The following is a 21109-nucleotide window of genomic DNA, read 5'->3' on the forward strand; positions in this document are numbered from 1 at the left end:
GGCTTGTCAACAGGATGTGCGTAGGTCACCCTCTCTTATGCTGGGGATCACACCTTGTTTCCAGGGTTTGGTAACTTCCCTGCCACTTCCATTAGGAATGGCCTGAAAGGCTGACACTTACAGGTAACTGTGTGATTGTGCTTCTCGGAACACATTTTATTCTCCTATGCGCAATACTCTAAGAGTGAGGTAAGATCCTTATCAACACGTGAGCAGCACCGCATCTGCTGGATGATCCTATGAAAGCCACAAGTTTCTCTTGTACAGTAATGAGGAGGGTGGAGGGGGGCCACAGAAGGAGGGAGAACTCCCTGGGGTGCCCAAGAAAACACCAGAGCAGCTGAGAGGCTGGCCTCCCTGAGTTCCTGGATTTTGAGTAAGCCTGAAACTGTGGATTAGGATATCTTTGTTTCTGCAGCATCTTTTCCTCTCGAGGGATCCTGGGGCAGTTAGCAATGCACATATGCATGCACGCGCACATGCACACAAAAACGCACACACACAGGCACGCGCACGCATGCACAGACACACACGCACACGGACGCACAGCCGTCTGAAAGCCCAGGGCTGCCTGGCAGAACACTGACACTGGGCTGTGTTAAGGCATGAGACTTTGAATCCAGGTTTCCCGCCACGAGGCAGGCGAGTGAGCCCAATGAGGCACCTCCACCTGCCCCATCAGAGCACTTACACGGGCCAGAGGGTTTTGCCATTGTCATTTAAGTCCTCCCACCAACCAAAATAGGTAGATATTACCATTGTCCCGATTTTATGGAGAAGAAGTGGAGGCTCAGGAAATCACTCACCCAAGTTCCCACAGGGAGCAGGTGAGCTCAGAGGTGAACACAAGCTCACAGGCTCCAGAGTCTCTGCTCTTAACCTACTTGGCTTGGCTGTAAATGTAAATACGGATTTATTACTTTCTTCCTAGACCAGTCCTTGGCCACAGGGCCTACCATCCTCACCTTCGTGCCCACAAGGTGTCACACTGCAAGTCTGGGCTGACCCCCACTTCCCTTTGATCCGCCTCCTGCTGTTAGCTGGAAGAGGCATACGACATTCTTCACTCAGAAGCTAGCTGTCCTCACCTCACCACGGAGGAGCACTCTGGGGTCCTTCTGAGGGAGGCCCCCGAGTCTGAACTCAGCTCGAGGCTGTTTCTGTGCCTCAGGGGTCCCTCGGGCAGACGCGATGTGGAATGAGCGCAGGAGCCAGGGCGACTTGCATCGTTTCACTCTCAGCCCTCGGCACAAATCCTGGCAGTGTGGATGCACTCTACACATTCGCTGACCGGAAGAATCAAGCCTCCCGCTTCCAAACGGGAGAGGGAGCTGGGGACAGTGAGATTTGTGAAGCCGACAGATCTCAGGATAGCCCAAGAAATCTGAGCCCCAGTGCCTTGGTGATCGACCTCCGGGGAGCTGCCGCCTGGGTGAAACAGGATCATAAAGGAACCTGCCTCTGACAGGAGAGGCAGTGGACGGAACGGTCTTCCAGATGCCCACCGTCCAGCTCACTCGGGGTTGCGGGCTACGCTGCCTGGACCGCCACTTCCCAGGCCTACAGCCACGTACCAGGAAGCAGAGAAGAGGCCGACAGGCACGAGACTGTCATGCTGGACTTGACACCTGGCTCCTTCACACCCTGATGTGGAAACGTCAGGACCTGCTGGCAGCATCTTATGCCACAGGAGAGGTCTTCCTAAATGCGACGGCGCCTCCTGATCCGGTCCTGCTGCCACATCTGCTCCCGCAGCACCCCAGGCTCTGTGCGCTGAAGTCTGGCTTGCCAACTTCCCCTCAACCTGACACTTTACCTTCTTTGGGTCATATACCACTTTGAAGCACCAATGAAAACTGGGAACCCTCTCTCTCCAAGTTAGTGCTCATATGCACACAGAATTCTGCATGCAATGTAGTACGCTCAGGCCTCCTGAGGATCACCGATGTCCCATCTCATGGGGCCTCTTGCCAGATTAGGAGGCTCAGGAAAGGGAGGAGCACCTTAGAAGCTGCAGCACAGGGCAGCTTAGAAGCTGGGGCGGGAGTGGAGAGGGTCTGTAAAGATGTCTTAAGGAACCTGGACTTTAAACCTGGACCATTGTTTTTGTAAAGTTAGCAAATGAAGCAACAGACGTGAAAACTGCCTTACCGAGTTAAAAAGCAGTTTCAATTCCAATAAATGGCTATAGCGTCCCTCCCCACCTATCAGACTGTGGGGGAGTAGAGATGACAGGGCCAGAGGAAGTGGCCCTGCGTGGTCCCGCTTTTCTGTTCACTAGCCGTGTGCTCGTGGCCACGCTGCACGGCCCTCCTCGGTGTCCACGGCTTTCTTCCTGCATCGAGCATGCAGGGGAAGAAGGAATGGGCATAACTTAGCACCATGAGCGCCACGTGGGTCTGACCCGACTGTCCCACGCGTGGACTGAGTGACGCTGGGCAAGTCCGGCACTGTGTAGTCTGTGAGAAAGTGGTAGTAACAGTCCCCACTCCCAGTGCTGTGGTGAAAACACAGGGCCCGTCATAAGGAGGGAGCTCAATAGATGTGGCTGTTCTTACCCGGGGTTCCAAAGGTCTTGCTGCAATCAAAAAGAACGCATGCATAGAAACCTGCCACTAGAACACTGTGTGGCGAGCAACTGCCACGTTTTTCAGTGAAGAATCCAACCTTCAGAAGAGTCGCCATTGCTCCTAACCAATGTCACTCTCAAACACAGAGAAATGAAAACAAATGATGATTCCACAGGTCAACACAGAACTGGCTTTTACTAACAAAATCAAAGAACCTCAAACACTTTTTGTGGACATCAAATCCTTTCCTTCATATTTTAAGATGATATTATGCATGTACATATTTTTAAAATTTAGACACATTTTAGAGAACACAATTGTGAACACAAATCCAAGAAATGAATGAGATATCTGAAGTCTGACTCAAACACTTCTCTTAAACTGACTTCTGTCAATCCTCTGTCCTGTGAAGTGTGTCCCGTTTCTCCTTTGCCTGCAGGGACGGAGCTGGAATTACTGTCACCAGCAGCACACGTAACAGACAAGAGGCAGGGATTAATGCAGAGCCACAGAACAGCACCTCTGTTGACATCTAGTGGATAAGTAAGAAGGCGTCAACCCTGGTGGCTTTAAAAAAAATCTGTAAACAAAATCTCCTCCATTTATTACACAGATTTTTAAAGTCTTTCCCTCAGTGTGTTAGAAAGACCAGTGTTTTTCAAACACGTGTGTGGATGGACTCGCCTGGGGGGACACCTGGACCCCTCGGCCACCCTTGGGCTGCTCTGCAGACACCTGGCTGCACCACGAGCCACCGCCTCCTCTGAGAGGGGCCACCCTGGAAGCCCCGTGCCGCCTGTGCTGCCTCCTGGCTTCCCTTGAGAAACGGGCAGGCAGGACCTCACGACTGAGCTCTGTGATGCGTTATGTTTTGATGAATTGGGCAGGGAGGATGAGAACAATGTCATCTGGATGAGGTTGGACACCGTGTAAGGTCTTCTGCCAAGCAGCTGCCCTTGGCTCGTTGACGACAGCATCCTGCCTGCAGGTGTGGGCTGCTGGACTGCTTGTGAAGCCCATCAGCAGACCCAGGAGGCCAGGTAAAATCAGACCAGGATGATTTATATTCACAGAAGTCATCAATCTAACATGAAAGAAAATCATCATGACTCAGGGGCAAGGGTGTCTGCAGCAGAGACTCTCCAGGCATTGTTTGGAAGCTGAATGTAACAGATTTAGGATACCAGCCCCACACACAACCATACACGTAAAAAGGAGACTTTTCTCCTAAACTGACGTTTTTCTTTCTCCTGTCTGAGAGGAGTGGACACGGGCTGGGAAGTGCTCAGAGTGCCCCCTGCAGACAAGGACTGGGCTCTCGAGAGTCCTCTTGTCTTTCACGACACAAGCCTTAGCTCACAACTTGAGTACTTAGTTCCAGACCACTTGTTCCAGGATGACAGAAAGCCTTCCAAAACCTGAAATCTACACCACAGAATTAATGAGTGTAGGCGACCCCAGCTTACTGCCCACATTTTTTAAAATTAAAAAGGTTTTAAATTTTTAAAATTAAAAAATGTCACACAGATACCATAATGTTGTCGGTTAGAACACGATGTCTCTCTTGTCTATAAATGAGGGCTAATACTTTTTATCACCCCAAAGTAGACAAAAAATATGAAATGCATTCATTCCAAATTTAGAATCTGATAACTTTCCAAAAGGTTGAAATACGTTTAATTGCGGGGACATGAGTCCAGTTGAGTGTCTGTTCATCTATAATAACCCATCTGGAATGTACTTACTCTGCTTATCACAGTAACTTATCATACTGATAAACTGAGGTGGAGCCTGTCTTAGTAGCAGATACTGGGTAAATGTTCTGTACCTGCCAGCACTCAGCCGCTGCTGCCTGCAGTGTAGCCACCAAGGGCATCTTGGGAAAGCTCCCTTTGGGTCCAGAAGTCTCCTCCCCAGGGCTCTGGCTGCCCTGGACTCTACACAGAGCACCTGCAGCCTCTGCTGGGAACAGAGCCCTGGCAGAGCTGCAGTGCACAGAGGCTTCTTTAGAACACCGAGGTGAGCGCAGAGCCCAAACAGGAAGCGTTCCGCTGAGCATCCTAAACCCCCCCAGCAAGCCCCTGCGCACCGGCTGCTCCTGTCCATCCTGGAGTGCTCATTCCCTCATGCTCATCCGGAAGGCGCCACGGAAAAGGCTGACAATGTATTGTCACTAGGACAGACCCCAGATCGTCTTTCTGATATACAGGATAGACATCACCTGTTCTCTCGTTTGACAATATGGAAGAAATCCCGCTTCATACATTTTATATGGAAGAGTGGACACCGCCATATACTCATGCGTGGTCAGCTCCGAGTCCCATGAAGAGAAGAGCCTTCCACTTAAAGCAGCTTACACCTGGAGACAACGAACACCGAGAAACATGCAAACACTACAGAGAATCCGGGTGTGAAGAAGTCATGTTTTATACTGGTGAGGGCACCCTTACAAAATGCTGATGGATGGCTTCGGTCACTCATGCCCTAACAGAGGGGCCTGGGACGGGGTCTGCTTTTTTTCTCTTTCAGGATTCCCAGTTGTTTCTGTGTCAGGCACTAAACAATCTGGTGGCTTTTGGTCCCAATGGGTATTTTAGTTGTCTTTTTGCACCTTTTCATCCCTCTTCGAAGAGTCAAGTTCAAATGCTGGAAACCGTGATGCCTCTGGTCCCAGGACATCGGAGAGAAAGTGAATAGCGCCAGCCATACCTGCAATGTAGAAGGAGGAGCCTCTTAGGAATGGCACAAGGGTGGTGTCTAACACTGACTTTTTACCGGGGGCTGCAAGCATGTGGAAAAGGTGCTGAGGACTCCCAAGACGACTTCATTAAAAAAATGAAGATATCCTTTTCCTTGCTATCTTATATTTTAAAAATTGGTTACTGGGCTTTAATCTTATATCTTGAAACTTTAAGGTGACATCACAGAATCGCCATGAAAGTTATGGATGCTGCTAATTACGATATTCCTACACACAGAGCTTCCCCTCAGAGCCTGTATATGCTCAAAGTTGCATTTTATGTCTTCTTTATATTTGAAGAATTTTTTTTTTTAAATAAACCTTAATTTGGTCAAAATCCCCACCCCAAATCATTGCAGTAATGAAGCAGAGGGTTTTCAACTAGACTCACAGCAGCATGGGAAGGGTGTGGGGTGGGGAAGATGCTAGCAGCCCACCAAGGCCTCCAGGTCTCCTGTCCCCACTCAAATCAGAATAATTTCTCTCTTACAAAGTTTTGTTCATAGTTTTTCTTGTGATGTAAAATTCACGCACAATGAAACACACAAATGCGAAGTGTACTTCTCTGAGTTTTGTCAAATGCATACACTGTGCAAACAAGACCCGATGAAGACCTGGAACATTCCCACCACTCCAGGAAGTTCTGCGTACCCCTCTCCAGCCCTCCCGCCCTGTGGTCCCCCCAGAGGTAAGTGGCAGCCTGGTCTTGGTCCACCACGGATGAGTTCGGCCTGCTTTGGCACTCTTATGAGTGTGGCTACAGAGTACGGCCCTTGTATCTGGCTCCGTCATCAGGGTTCCTGCGATTCATTCACATTCTGTACGTGTTCATAGTTGGCCCCTTCTTACAGGCGAACAGCACGTCACAAATTGTTTCCCCATTTTTCCTACTCAAAGTCATCTGAGTGTTTCAAACCTTCTCTTTAAGTTTTTGTTTGAAGAAAGGGTTCCAGAAACTTATTTTTAAGAAATTAGAAAACCACTGACCATGAGAAGTAAACAGGGACCCATAACAACCACAGGAAGCCCTACCGCAGGCCCTGTGGGGATTAAGCTGCCTTTCCTGCTTGGGTGTGTGGGCAGCGGACCTGCTGGGCGGTGCACTCACGGCAGGAGTGAGCTCCTTTGGAAGGGGTGCCAGGTGCCAGAGAGCCCCGGTGGTTCCTCCAGCCGGCCAGTTTGCCACAGTGGGCTGCACTGCTAGGCACACAGCCTCATGGTCCCTCTGCCCCCCGACGGGAATTTGGTGAGGGTCCCCACAGTTCTGTCTGGCAGGCACTGGCAAGGCACAGGGGAAGGAGTGGCCTATTAACTCCCCGCCTGTAGGGAGCTGTACATCCAAAGCCACACTGGAGCTCTGGACGTGCTATTATAAACTTAATGAACTGCATTTAGAGTTCAGGCATTAACTCGGTTACATCTGATGTAAATGCACTGCGTTTCTATGACAGAGTACTAAAACTTTTATTCTAATAAATACTTTTCCTTACGATTCCTTTCAATATTAAAAAGATCATTTTCTGCAAAAGAGCTGATACATGCTCTGTTTCCTGCTCATATTTCTAAAATGTGATTTAAAAATATTGCCAACATGAAAACTACAACAGGACATACCACTACAGACGATGGAGACGTCAAGCGGACGGTGGGGGAGTACAGCCAGCAGCTCACGCACATGCATTTCACCACGTGCACGCAGTGAACCCATTCCTCAAAAACTGCAAATGACGGCCACTCACCCAACGGGAAATAGGTAACTTCAACAGCCCTATCATTATTTTAAACATTGAATTTGTTTTAAAAGTCCAGAAAAATAAATCTCCAGACCTAGAAGTTTGTACTGGAGAATTCCACCAAACATTTAAGTTACATTAATACCAATTCTTCCACCAATTAACACACAGTATGTTCCAGAAAACACAAGAGGATACTTCTCAATACGGTTCATTAGGTCGGTATGGCCCTGATACCAAAACCAGACCAAGAAAGCACAAAACAGAAAAACTGTAGGTCAATATCCTTCATGAATATAAATGCAAAAACCAGAAAGCACGCCCACACCCACAGAGAAATCTAACAAATATCCGTGTCTGTTTACGGGACCTGGGTCTGCGCTCCTGTCTCACCTTCCCTTTGCTTGCCTACAGTGGACTCGGGGGAACTCCTGCTGCTTTCACTGACTGCCTATCATTGCTCTTCTTTTCAGAACTTTCTTCAATATTCACACTTGCTATTTTTTCTAATTACTAATATTTCTAACTGCTAATATTATTCACACTTCTTTATATTAGATCTATTCCTCTGATTACACCAATATTAAATACGCCACATTACAGATGAAATGCGGAGGAGGGAACTCTTTCTTCCATTGCTAACAGCAAGACTTCTGTGTTCTGTCTGCACAGACACCTCACAAAAGATCTAAGAACACTTGGAAGACATTCACAGGAGCAAAAAACAGGTAAAGTTGAGAGAGCCGACAGAATTTTCAGCAATAAGCTAATTTGCTGACTGTTACTTTACAGTTTGGAAATATTACTTGAGCCAGGTCAAATGTGAACAGGGCCAGTCCACAAGGACAGGAGGACCAATTTCACCTGTCCAAACGTTTAAACCATCGCATTTTTCTCCCTCTTACCTTCGAAGAGCGAATAGGGTCTGTCAGGAATGCGGCACCCATGTGCTCCATAATCTAGACACCACTCTGCAAACTGAAAAGAAAGGGATTTCTTTTTAAGACTGGAGTTTCTACTTGGCGAAAAGGCAACAAGTGAGAATGCAGCGTCTTCACAGCAATCAGGAAAGTGGGCCCCAGGTGTAGGGCATTCAGTGTGGGCTCCCGCGCCCCCTCTTCCGGGGGTGAGGCTCAGCAAGTCCCCTTGCCTCCGCCTGTCGCTGCGTCAGCTGTAGGTGGGGTCTGCCTTACGGCTGCTGGGAAGTCCGAGGTGGAAACTGAATGACTCAGTGACACTCTGTCTTCCCTTGCACCTGCCTCCTGCCCCTTCAGCTAATGATTCCAGAAGCAACTTGAAATGCCTGCTCTATCCTAAACAAAAAACCCTGGCTCTGAAACAGCCCTCAGCAGCGGCTGCGGGCTCCCCTGGCCCCAGCTGGGAAACAGGCAGCTTCAGCCCTGGCTGGGGCGCCGCCTCTCACCGCAGCCTCCCCGCCTTCACAGCTCCTCAGCCCTCCCTGCGCTCTCCTCTGAGCTCCTTGACCCTTTCTTCTGAGACCTCTTCACTGGGTGTTTCCCTATCGTTTTAATACACTTCCCTTTTTTGCCGCAGCTAACATAATTTGAAGGGTCATTTGTATACTAAGAATCCTAGGTAATAAACATGAGGAGTATCAAGTTCAGCACTTGTGAAATGAAACCTGCTCTGCTTTTACCCTCCCAACCGCTCCCTCTTAGCTTGTTTGATGGCCCACCTACCCAGTTTTCCAAGTCAGACAACAGGAAGACATTCAGATATTTCCATCTTTCCACATTTGAAAACATGCTTTAAATTCTGTGGGCTTTACATCCTAGGTGTTTCTAAATGTCTCATCCGTTATCCCAACCAAGCTTTGGTTTATGACTCAACATTTCTTGCATGAATTACTAAACTGCAATTTGCAGAAACCCAAGCCCGCCTCATTCTTCCCACTGGGACCACAGTAACCTTTCTAAAAGAGGAGTCTGAATATGGATTCTAAACCCTTCCATGACCCCCCATCTTCCAAATCAGTATCCAATGCTAGCGATTAAAATTACCGGGGGAGCTTGAAAACTATTAGTGCTGAGGCTTCCTCATTTAACTGCTCTCGAGTGAGATCCAGGCATGATTTGAAAGCTTCCCAGTGGTACAAGGTTGAGAACAACTGGCTACAGGGAAGGACTCTGCCCACCTGTCTGACTCCACCTTTCGCCACATCTTTCCTTCCCTTTGCATCCCAAAGGCTGAAGTGCCTGCGGCATCAGGAACACACTGAGCTGGTTCACGCTGGGCGGCTCCGCCCAAGCTCTTCTCATCAGAACTGCATTCCACCTCTGCCGGCCACCCCTGCCTGGCCCACTGGAAAAACCCCTCATCTTTAAAAAAAACTGGCTGTGTTTCAGCCCTCGTGCGGTCCTCTGGCGTTGCCCACGTTTGCATAATCATGTCCCATCATCACATCATCGAGGCCGGCCCAGGCCTGCGGAATCTCGCTGTTCCCAGCTCGCGGGCTCCTGCTCTGCCCCACCCCCGGGCTCCGGCCACGGTGCGCTTGGCACAGGCGCTGGGCGCTCACACCTCCGGGCCTTGGGAACAGCAGCGTCTTCTCCTTTGCGCATCTTTCCTCCTCCCCCTTCGCTTACTTTCAAGCTTTCCTTCAGGTCTTGCCCGAGATGTCCCTCGCTGAGCCGCCCTGCCAGGATGCCCTCTTTGCTTCCCCAGCCTCCCCCAGGCTTCCCTAAGTAGGGGAGCCACAGACGCTGTGTTGTGTGTGCACTTCCGGCACACCAACAAGGGGGGCCCATTCCGCTTGGGTTGAGAAAAGGCTTCTAAAGCAGCAGATGTTCGAAAGGGATAAAGAAACATCAGCTGCTGTGCCTCCCTCTATCAAGGGCACTGTACACACTTTGGTGCATTTTCTTCCAAACTTTTCTGTGTGCACACAACTATACTTTGTGAAATGTGCACATAATAAAAATACTAGCTAACGCTTACTAAGTCCTGCTCTGTGCCACTCATCTTGACACGTCCAGTGCACGTTTACGGAGTTTCTACTCGGTGCTATACACTGCGCCAGGTGCTAGTGTAGAACAGTGACCCAGACAAACAAGATCAAGGGGCTTATGCTCTACCAGCCACACTCTCAAGAAACAAGCAAAAACATGCAACGAGCAACTGAGTGACCATCCACTTCGGGGGTCTCAAAGGTCCCTCTGAGAACGTCACAGTTCTGATCCGCATGGTAAGGAGCCACCTGGCAGGGGAAGAGCATTCCTGCGGGGATGGTTAAGACAAGCCCAGCAGAAACAGGAGTGACATACTCCGTTCTTAGAGGGGTGGTGTGGCTGTCGTGTGGCGGGTTAGAGAGCAAGGTGAGGTGAGGAGACCAGGTGGGGACATAGACAAGCGCCCGGGCACAGGGCTCTGTCAACCCGGCGGAGGAGCATGGGCTCCATCTACAGTCGATGGGAAGCCACCAGAGGGTTCTGGCAGATCAGCTCAGTTCTGCTTGGAACACCCTTAGGAGGTGCGTCATAGTTTTTTTCTGTCTGTACAAATGAGGAAACTGAGGCTTGAGGAAGAGACATGTCCAAACTCATAAACGAATAAATGGCACAGGTGGTAATTCTAGTCAGGGAGTGACTCCAGGACGTATATTCTTCAGAAGCCACTGACGTGTGCTCCCCATTCCACAGACAGGGACACTATGGCCCAGAGAAGCCACAGACAAGGCTGTGCCGGAAGAACAGGAGGAAGCTCCAGAGCTGGGAGAACCAGGCTAAAAGAAGGAACAGGAGTTGTACTTCCGGACTCTGCACGCTCGGCTTTGTTCGGAAGCAGTTAAGCAGAGCCGCCCTCACCTTGCAAGCTCGGTAGAGGTACTTCTTATCCTGCGTGAGACGGTAAAGGGACAGGAAGGAGTAGCCATTGCCAGCAGTCCCGTGGCAGATCCCGTAGCCCTTCCGCAGCAGACCGCGCTGCCAAATCACATCGCTGCACTCCATGGCCTCTTTCAAGTACTTCTCCTCCTTAAAGACCTGGGCAAATGAAAAACAAAGCAGTGCTAAAAAGACGGCTTCAATGAAGAGTTTGCAAAACACTTTCCTTTTCTGATTAGAACATGGCATGACGTTGGGAAAACTGAAATGGCATTGGGGCCTAAAACAGACCAAAAAAAAAAAAAAAAAAAAAACCACCAGCAACACCATACATAGAACCTCACAATTTCAATCCATTAGCCCCGCGGTCTCCAACCTTTCTGGCACTAGGGACTGTTTTCCTGGAACCATTTTCCCACGGACCAGGAAGGGGAGTGAGGATGCTTTCGGGATGAAGCTGTTCCACCTCGGATCCACAGGCATTCGTTAAATCGTCCTAAGGGGCACGTAACCCAGATCCCTCGCATAAGCAGTTCACGATATGGTTCGATCTCTTATGAAAATCTAATGTGGCCGCTGATCTGACAGGTGGCAGAGCTCTAACGGGAATGAGTGATGGGGAGCGGCCGTGAATACACATGAAGCTTCGCTTGCTCACTGCAGCTCACCTCCTGCTGTGAGCCCGGTCCCCAACAGGCCGTGAATGAGTACCGGTTCCCAGCCTGGGGGCCACGGGCCCCTGCATTAGCCTATCCCCCTTCTCCTCCTTCTGTTTCATGGTTTTACCAAAGTAATCCTAAAATTTAGTTTTTAAAATTAAAATTAAAGCTGCCGTATCTTTTTGGTAAAATGTTTTCCTTCTTTCTTGGGATGTACGTCCCATAGCTCTAAAACTTCTGCTCTTGTAGAAGGCAATCAAGAGAGTGAGGCCCCGTCAGCAGGGCAGGAGTGTCCAACATGCTGGTCAGCACACGTCAACAGGACCCGAGGACCCCGCACCACCAGGCTGGCAAGATCCATCTTCACCCACCCCAAGGAAGCTGGCACGAAGCTTTCTGGGGTCCAGGTGCAAATGCTGCTTATACGGTCAGCTGCAGAGACAGGCAGGCTCAGTAAAGGCAGGACACGGCAAGAGGAAGCTGTGGGTTTTCACCTCTTGAGATTCCCTTGTGCGTTTTCTTTTTTCTCTTCACGTGCCAGGTACTGTTTCCCTGATCCTTTCTTCAGAATCTGTTCTTAGTTATCCCTACCTGCTGCCCTCATCCCATTCCAGTGCAAATAGGTTTTGGACAATGAATCAGATCCACAAAGGTCATCACCACTTGGTTGACAGGTCAGGTCTCTCTACTTGTGACTGATGAGCTGGGCACTTAGCTGAGAAGGGCTCTTTGGCCACAGGAAAAAGGTGGCAGTGAGGGGACAGGGCATGAACTGTGACTAGTGTCTAGATGGGCAGAGCGGGAAACAGAGGCAGAGCAAATCACCAGGGAGATTAAATGTTCCCAAAGGTAGGTTGTTAAGGAATCAGAAACAGGGCCCCTTCTGTCAGTCACAAAGGCAGCTAAGATGTGGGCTCTGGGGTCAGACAGCCTGAGCTAAAGTCCCTACTGTCACTTTTAACTGAGTGACCTTGGATAAGTCACTGAATCTCTATGTCTTAAGTTTTCTCAACGATAAAAGGATGACATTCCTCCAGCTCAGTGGCTTGCTGTGAGGATTAAAATGTGATCACATCCACGGAGCTCCTGGAACAGTGCCCAGCACGTGGGCAGTGCTGGCTATTTCCCGGCTATGATAAACCATTACTCTTTCCACTTTATCATGCCAGTACACATGCTTCATCCTGTCACTTGCATCTTAAGCCTCTGAAAATGCACTGTAAAGGAAAACCTGTTTTCCCATCCTAAGAACTATTCGGTCAAAGCTAATGAGTGAGAAGATAATGTGTTAGAGGCTGTGCTGAAATCACACAGAGAGTGAGGGCAGCTGCCCCTGCTGGTAGGAGCCTGGGTGAGTGAGGGTCCACAGGGAAATTGTTCAGGGTTTCTTCATGCTGTCCCTGTGCCGTGAGGCTGAGGCTGCTGGAGCCATGCCCACAACACCGCCTGCACTGCCGATTCTCAGCGTGGTAACGTTGGCCCCCGCCCGCCACAGACACTCATGCTCTAGGCAAACAGCTACTTCTAACACTGAGATATCTGAGAATCCAGAATTATGGAAAAAAGCTCCAGGACTTAATCACAGATTCATCTTCTCCACAGTGTATTACAGCAACCTACATGGGCTAGAAAATCCATGGACCTATCCACATTACCTCCCCCACTTGGTAAGTTTCCCTAGGCAGTGTAGGACATAGTGTGGAGAGACATCGTGATGCAAAGGAAAACCTGAGGGCTGTGGAGTCGGAGGACAGGACTGCATAGGACAAAAACAGGGCCCCTTCTGTCAGTCACAAAGGCAGCTAAGATGTGGGCTCTGGGGTCAGACAGCCTGAGCTAAAGTCCCTACTGTCACTTCTAACTGAGTGACCTTGGATAAGTCACTGAATCTCTATGTCTTAAGTTTTCTCAACGATAAAAGGATGACATTCCTCCAGCTCAGTGGCTTGCTGTGAGGATCCCAAGATGACCCCAACGTCAGAAACAGAGACAAGGGTTTCAGGCAGTTATTAGAAATATCTTCACAGATGAAAAGGGAATTAAAAGCATCATCAGTGAACCCTCAAAAGAGAAAGATAGGATAACACAGAAACGAATGGATATTCTGGACCTAGAAAAATATCAACAGGTAAAATCACTACACTCGATGTGTGGGTTTAAGAGCAGACTGGACGTAACAGAAGAAATCACAAGTGAATACAAAGCCACGAAAATAGCGATCATCTGATCCGACTTACAGAGAACAAGAAACCTGGAAAACAAAAGCCTCAGGAACCTGTAGGAAAGGAGAGTCCCAACAGCCACGCAGTGTACTAAAAGACACACGGTTACAAGTTCAAATTCAAAGGATCTTAACCACGATACATACAAATACATCTAGGTATGTAACAATTAAATGACTGAAAGCCAAAAATTAAGAGGAAACCGTGAAAGCCTCAGGAGAAAAGCACTTGTTCCATCCAAGAGAACAGTGCAAAGAATGACTTCAGAACGCCAGCGGCTGACGGCAATGGAACACTGCCATTCAAGCACCTGAAAGAAATTAAGTCAATCTAGGATTCCACGCCCAGCAAAAATGTATTTCAGAATAAAGGTGAAATAAAGACAAATTTAAGACAAACGAAAATCAATCTGTTGCCACCAAATACGGAATACAGGAAGAGCTACGTAAAGTTCTACAGGATGAAAAAAATAATACCAGAGAGAAATCAGGATCTTCAGGAAGAAACAAAGACCACTATCTAAAAATGGGAAATATGCAAATAAATATCAAAACTGTCTCTTTTGCTTGTATCAATTAAAAGAAAATATTCAGGGCTATTTATAGCAAAACTTCTGGCCAGGCATGGTAGCTCACACCTCTAATTTCGGCACTTTAGGAGGCCAAAGCGGGAAGATCACTTGGGCCTGGGAGTTCAAGACTAGCCTGGGCAACACAGTGAGGACCCTGTCTCTTCAAAAACCATTTTTTTTTAAATTAAAAATAAAGCAAAAATTCTAACATTATACTACTGGTTTACCACATTTGTAGATTTCATAAATATGGCAGACGGGTCACAAAGCGCTGGAGTAAGCAGAACCACCTTCCTATGAGTTTCCTACGGGTTATGCAAAGTGGCTCAGTGTTAACTCTAAGGAGATTGTGAAAAGCAAAGGATATATATTACAACCCCTATAGCAATTACTAAAAAACATGTGCAACCAGATACAGTTAAAGAGTCAATAGAGGGCCAGGTGCGGCTCACATCTGTGATCCCAGCACTTTGGGAGGCCAAGGTGAATCACCTGAGCTCAGGAGTTCAAGACCAGCCTGGCTAACATGGTAAAACCCCGTCTCTACTAAAAATATAAAAATTAGCTAGCTAGGTGTGGTGGCGTGTGCCTGTAGTCCCAGCTACTTGGCAGGCTGAGGCAAGACAATCACTGGAACCCAGGAGGCGGAGGTTACAGTGAGCTGAGGTTGCGCCACTGCACTCCAACCTGGGTGACAGAGCAAGACTACATCTCAAAAAAAAAAAAAAAAAAAAAAAAGGTCAACAGAAAAATTAAAAGAGAATCCTAAAAAAGTCTCCTATCTCCACCCCCCCAACACACACACACACAAAGACAGGAAAACAAACAAACAAACAAAAAACAGAGGGAGCAAAAACACAAAATTTAATTGGAAAAAATGTTAAATGGCAGCGCTAAATCCAACCACATCAATAATTACCTTAGGCCGGGCGCAGTGGCTCAAGCCTGTAATCCTAGCACTTTGGGAGGCCGAGGCGGGTGGATCACAAGGTCAAGAGATTGAGACCATCCTAGTCAACATGGTGAAACCCCGTCTCTACTAAAAAATCCAAAAAAATTAGCTGGGCATGGTGGCGCATGCCTGTAATCCCAGCTACTCAGGAGGTTGAGGCAGGAGAATTGCCTGAACCCAGGAGGCGGAGGTTGCGGTGAGCCGAGATCGCGCCATTGCACTCCAGCCTGGGTAACAAGTGAAACTCCGTTTCAAAAAAAAAAAATAATAATAATAATTACCTTAAATATATATGAACTAATTCCAATTAAAACACTGAGAGTATTAGACTAAATATAACGCAAGTCCCATACAGGTTGAAAGCAAAAGGATATGTCATGTAAGCAGTAATTATAAAATGCTGGAACAACTGCATTAATATCAAAGTAGATTTCAAGACAAAGAATATTACCAGAGATAAAAGGAACATTACATGATGATAAGAGTCAATTCATTAGGAAAACATAACCATCATAAGCATGTATTAAGACAGAGCCTCAAAATACACGAAGCAAAAACTATGAAAATTAAAGAGAAGAAAATAAACATACGGTTAACAGCTGGGAGAATGTAAAACTCCTCCTCCCATGACTGAATAAACATACACGTAAGGCAAATCTGTGAGGGACAGCAACCTACAAGCCCACACAGTCTAATCTGTAAACAAAGCTCCCTGGGAGTGTGGCCATGACGGTTCATTCACACACTGTGGCTGCTTTTCTGCTACAATGACAGAACTGCGTGGCTGCAGAGATCATGGGCAAGCCTAAAATATTTTCTATCTGGGTCATTACAGGAAGTTTGCTGACCTCTGTAACTGAAGATCTGAACAATGCATCCAACCACAGGCCCAGCCGACATTTCCAGCACTGGCACGCTATGCCTGACAACTGGAGAGTATGCATTACATTCAAATGCACGTGAGATGTTCACCAGGACAGACTAAATACTGGGTCATAAAATATGTCTAAGTAAATTTATAAAGATCAAATCGTACATGATATGTTCTGTAACAACAATGGAATTAAATCAGAAATCAATAAAAATATCTATACAACTGTCAAATATCTGAAAAATACACAACCCACTTCTAAATAACCCATGAATCAAAAGAGAAATCATGTGGGTAATTAGGGAATATCTAGAACTAAATGAAAATGAAAACAAGACATAAAATACTTGGGAATGGAGCTTAAATAGTGCTTAGAGGAAAATATAAAGCTTTACTTATATTAGAAAAAAAGAAAGGTACAAACCTAAGATTCCTCTTCAAAACAGCAAAGCAAATCTAAAGTTCATAGAAAGAAATTTTACTTATTTTTATTTTTTGTTTTTTTGACACAGGGTCTCACTCTGTCACCTAGGCTCGAGTGCAGTGGCACCACCATGCCCAGATAATTTTGGATTTTTTATAGAGATGAGGTCTCACTAAGTTGCCCAGATCGGTCTTGAACTTGTGCCTAGCCTCCACCTTGGCCTCTAAAAGTGCTGGAATTATAGGAGTGAGCCACAGTGCCCAGACCCATAGAAGGAAGTTTTAAAAAGAAAAGGAGAAAAATCAATAAAATAGAAAATAAAGCTAAAATTTATAAATGCATTTATTTGAAAGATCAATAAAACTTTAATAGGCTGCTAGCTAGACAGATGAAAGAGAGAAAAACATAAATTACTAATATCAAATATAAAAGAGAGGCTGGTCTAGTGGCTCACACCTGTAATCCCAACATTTTGGGAGGCTGAAGCAGGCAGATTACTTAAGGTCAGGAGTTTGAGACCAGCCTGGCCTACATGGTGAAACCCCGTCTCTACTAAAAACACAAAAATTAGTCAAGCATGATGGTTGTGCCTGTAATCACAACTACATGAAAGGCTGAGGCAGGAGAATTGCTTGAACCTGGGAAGCAGAGGTTGCAGTGAGCCAAGATCGTGCTGCTGCACTCCAGCCTGGGAGAAACCATGAGACTCCATCTCAAAAAAAGAAAAAGAAAAGAAAAAAGAATAAAAAAAAACTAACAGACCTTACTATACATTAAAAAATGAGATATGAATGACATTATGCCAATAAATTTGACAACTTAGATAAAATGAAAAAACATATTGAAAAATACAACTGGCCGGGCGCAGTGGCTCACGCCTGTAATCCCAGCACTTTGGGAGGACCAGGCGGGTGGATCACGAGGTCAAGAGATCGAGATCATCCTGGTCAACGAAAAATGCAAAAATTAGCTGGGCATGGTGGTACGTGCCTGTAGTCCCAGCTACTCAGGAGGCTGAGGCAGAAGAATTGCTTGAACCCAGGAGGTGGAGGTTGCAGTGAGCCGAGATTGTGCCATTGCGCTCCAGTCTGGGTAACAACAGTGAAACTGTCTCAAAAAAAAAAAAAAAAAAGAGAAAAATACAACTAAAAAAATGATGCAAAATGATTCTATTAGTAAAATTGAATTCAAAATACAAAACTTTCCCACAAACATTTAAGCAATAATAATACCAACTGTATACAAAATCTTTCTGAAAATAAGAGAAAACACTTTTCAATTCATGTACGTGACCAGCATAATCCTGATACCTAGTAAAAACAAAGATTTATAGAAAAAGAAAACATGTACTAATAGAAACATAAAAATCTTTTTTTTTTTTTTTTTTTTTTTTGAGATGGAGTCTTACCCTGTCACCGAGGCTGGAGTGCAATGGTGTGACTTCCACTCACTGCAACCTCCACCTCCTGGGTTCAAGCGATTCTCCTGCCTCAGCCACCCGAGTAGCTGGGATTACAGGCGCCTGCCACCATGTCCCGCTAATTTTTGTATGTTTAGTAGAGATGGGGTTTCACCATGGTGGCTAGGCTGGCCTTGAACTCCTGACCTCAGGCAATTGGCCCACCTAGGCCTCCCAAAGTGCTGGGACTGCAGGTGTGAGCCACTGTGCCTGGCTAAGACATAAAAATCTTTAACAAAATATTAGCAAGCTAAATCTAGCAATATTAATAAAAATAAAAGGATAAAAATCACATCCAAGTGAGGTTTATACCAGGAATGCAAGGTTGACTCAACTTTTAAAAAGCCAATCAATACAGAATCATCATATTAACAAAACAAAAGAGGAAAACCACAGGAGCATTTGCATAAATGCAGGGGGAAAAATGACAAAACTCAACATACCTTCATAACAACCAGTTCAAAAAAAAAAATGTCAGTTAGTTCTACCCAAATGGATCTAGAAATTCAGTAATTCAATGCACTCTGACTCATAACTTTTTCAATCGGATAAGAGGAATCTAAGAAAAACAGTTAAAGCTTATTTGACGGTGAAATGTTTAATTTTTTTTCTATGACTGTGTATAAAGCAAAGATGTCCATTCTGACCACTTCAATACTATACTATAGATCAGGCGTCCCCAAACTACGGCCCGTGGGCTGCATGCGGCCCCCTGAGGCCATTTATCCGGCCCCCTGCCGCACTTCAGGAAGGGGCACCTCTTTCATCGGTGGTCAGTGAGAGGAGCACAGTATGTGGCGGCCCTCCAATGGTCTGAGGGACAGTGAACTGGCCCCCTGTGTAAAAAGTTTGGGGACACCTGCTATAGATCCTAACCAATGTAATAAGAGAGGTAAAGGAAGAAGAAAACTCAGAGATATGTGTACACAGAAAATCTTAAGTAATCTATAAAAAGCTACTAGAACAGATATGTGAATTTAGCACAGAATATAAAGTCAACATACAAAAAGCAGTTGTGGCCCGGTACAGTGGCTCAAGCTTATAATCCCAGCACTTTGGGAGGTCGAGGTGGGCAGATCCAGAGCTTCGGAGTTTGAAGACCAGCCTGGGCAACAGGGCAAAACCTCATCTCTACAAAAAGCAGAAAAATTAGCCAGGCATGGTGGTGCATGACTGTAGTCCCAGCTACTCGGGAGGCTAAGGCAGGAGGATATCTTGAGCCTGGGAGTTAGAGGCTGCAGTGAGCCGTGATCATGTCATTGCACTTCAGCGTGGGTGACAGAGTGAGACTCTGTCTCAAAAAAAAAAAAAAAAAGCAACTGTATTTCTATATACTGACAATAAACAATTGGAAAATGTAAATAAATAACATACTTAGGAATAAATTTAAGAAAAGATGTGCAAGGCCTGTGCAGCAAGAACTATAAAGCACTACTGACAGAAATCAAAGAAAATATACACGGAGAGATATACCACATTTGTGAGCAGAAAGACTCAACGTTATTAAGATGTCAGTTCTGGCAGGGCACAGCGGCTCATGCCTGTAATCCCAGCACTTTGGGAGGCCAAGAAGGGCAGATCACTTGAGCTCAGGCGGTGGAGACCAGCCTGGTCAACATGGTCAAACCGTCGCCTCTACTAAAAGTACAAAAACTAGCCAGGAGCCGGGTGCACTGACTCACACTTGTAATCCCACACTTTGGGAAGCCAAAATGGGCAGATCACAAGGCCAGGAGTTCAAGACCATCCTGGCCAACATGGTGAAACCCCATCTCTACTAAAAAGACAAAAAATTAGCCGGGCATGGTGGCAGGTAACTGCAGTCCCAGCCACTCGAGAGGCTGAGGCAGGAGAATTGCTTGAACCCAGGAGGTGGAGGTTGCAGTGAGCCCAGATCATGCTACTGCACGCCAGCCTGGTGACAGAGCAAGACTCCGTCTCCAAGAAAAAAAAGATGGCAGTTAGTTCTACCCAAATGGACCTAGAAATTCAATGATTCAATGCACTCTGACTCATAACTCCAACAGGCTCCATTTTTAGAAGCTGACAAACTGACTCTAAAACTTATATGAATATACAAAGGACCTAAAATATTCAAAGTGATTCTGAAAAAGAACAAAGTTAGAGGTCTTAAGTTACCTGATCTCAAAACTTACAATAAATGCAGAATAAGAAAAACAACATGGTAATATCATATAGATAACAGGCCAAAGGAACTCAATGGAGTCCAGAAACAGACCCAGGCTTACTAGGTCATTTGATTTTTGACAGAGGAACCAAAATCAACCAAATGGGAAAAGGAAATGTCTTTTCCACAAAAAAATATGGGAACAGTCAGATATCCTTATGGTTAAAAAAAACCTCATTTGTTACATCATATAATATATAAAACTTAATTTGAGATAGATCACAGGCCTAAAGGTAAAATCTAAAACAATAAAGATTAATGGAGAAAATTAGATAACCACAGTGGCTCATGCCTGTAATCCCAGCACTTTGGGAGGCTGAGGCAGGCAAATCACCTGAGGTCAGGAGTTCAAGACCAGCCTTGGGAACATGGCAAAATCCTGTCTCTACTAACATGAAAAATTAGCTGGGCACAGTGGTATGCATCTGTAATCCTGGCTACTCAGAAGACTGACACACGAGAATCACTTGAACCCAGGAGGCAAAGGTTGCAGTCAGCCAAGATAGCACCACTGCACTCCTGCCTGGGGGACAGAGTAAGACTGTGCCTCAAAAAAAAAAAAAAAAAGATATACATTTATTTAAGTGATGCTTAAAATTAGGAAAGTACCAGAATCTTCAGTAATGAGGAAAAGAAGTATAGTTTTAAAAAATCTTTTCATGTAATTCTGATAGCCCTTGAAAAACATTCCATGTTTCAAGTAACCAACTTGCAAACAAGCTTTGGGAACAGAATTTGTATGAAAGCATTTTCTGATATATGCCACAGTTGACCACCGGGGGGCACTCCCAATGCCGTTCTATCGGGGCTTCCCAGGGCAGGCGTGTGGGCGCAGCAGGGATGCGGTGGCTGCTGCCACACTCAGTTCAGCACAGGAC

General features: G+C 46.3%; 1 protein-coding gene across 3 annotated transcripts in view; it reads right to left on the bottom strand.

Moving 5' to 3' along the window:
- Nucleotides 1-2746: 2746 nt before the first annotated feature.
- The window catches only part of LANCL2 (LanC like glutathione S-transferase 2), a 61802-nt gene continuing 43439 nt past the window's right edge, over nt 2747-21109 (bottom strand). For all 3 annotated transcript variants that reach the window (XM_003943859.4, XM_010331753.3, XM_010331752.3), the window contains 3 exons: nt 10868-11044; nt 7949-8021; nt 2747-5279 (listed from right to left, as the gene is read on the bottom strand). In XM_003943859.4, the coding sequence (XP_003943908.1) occupies nt 5164-5279; nt 7949-8021; nt 10868-11044 (366 nt within the window). In that variant the 3' untranslated portion in view covers nt 2747-5163. The remainder of the gene's footprint in view (nt 5280-7948; nt 8022-10867; nt 11045-21109) is intronic.

Source organism: Saimiri boliviensis, chromosome 10 (genome assembly GCF_048565385.1).
Source record: "Saimiri boliviensis isolate mSaiBol1 chromosome 10, mSaiBol1.pri, whole genome shotgun sequence".
Taxonomy (NCBI): Eukaryota; Metazoa; Chordata; class Mammalia; order Primates; family Cebidae; genus Saimiri; species Saimiri boliviensis.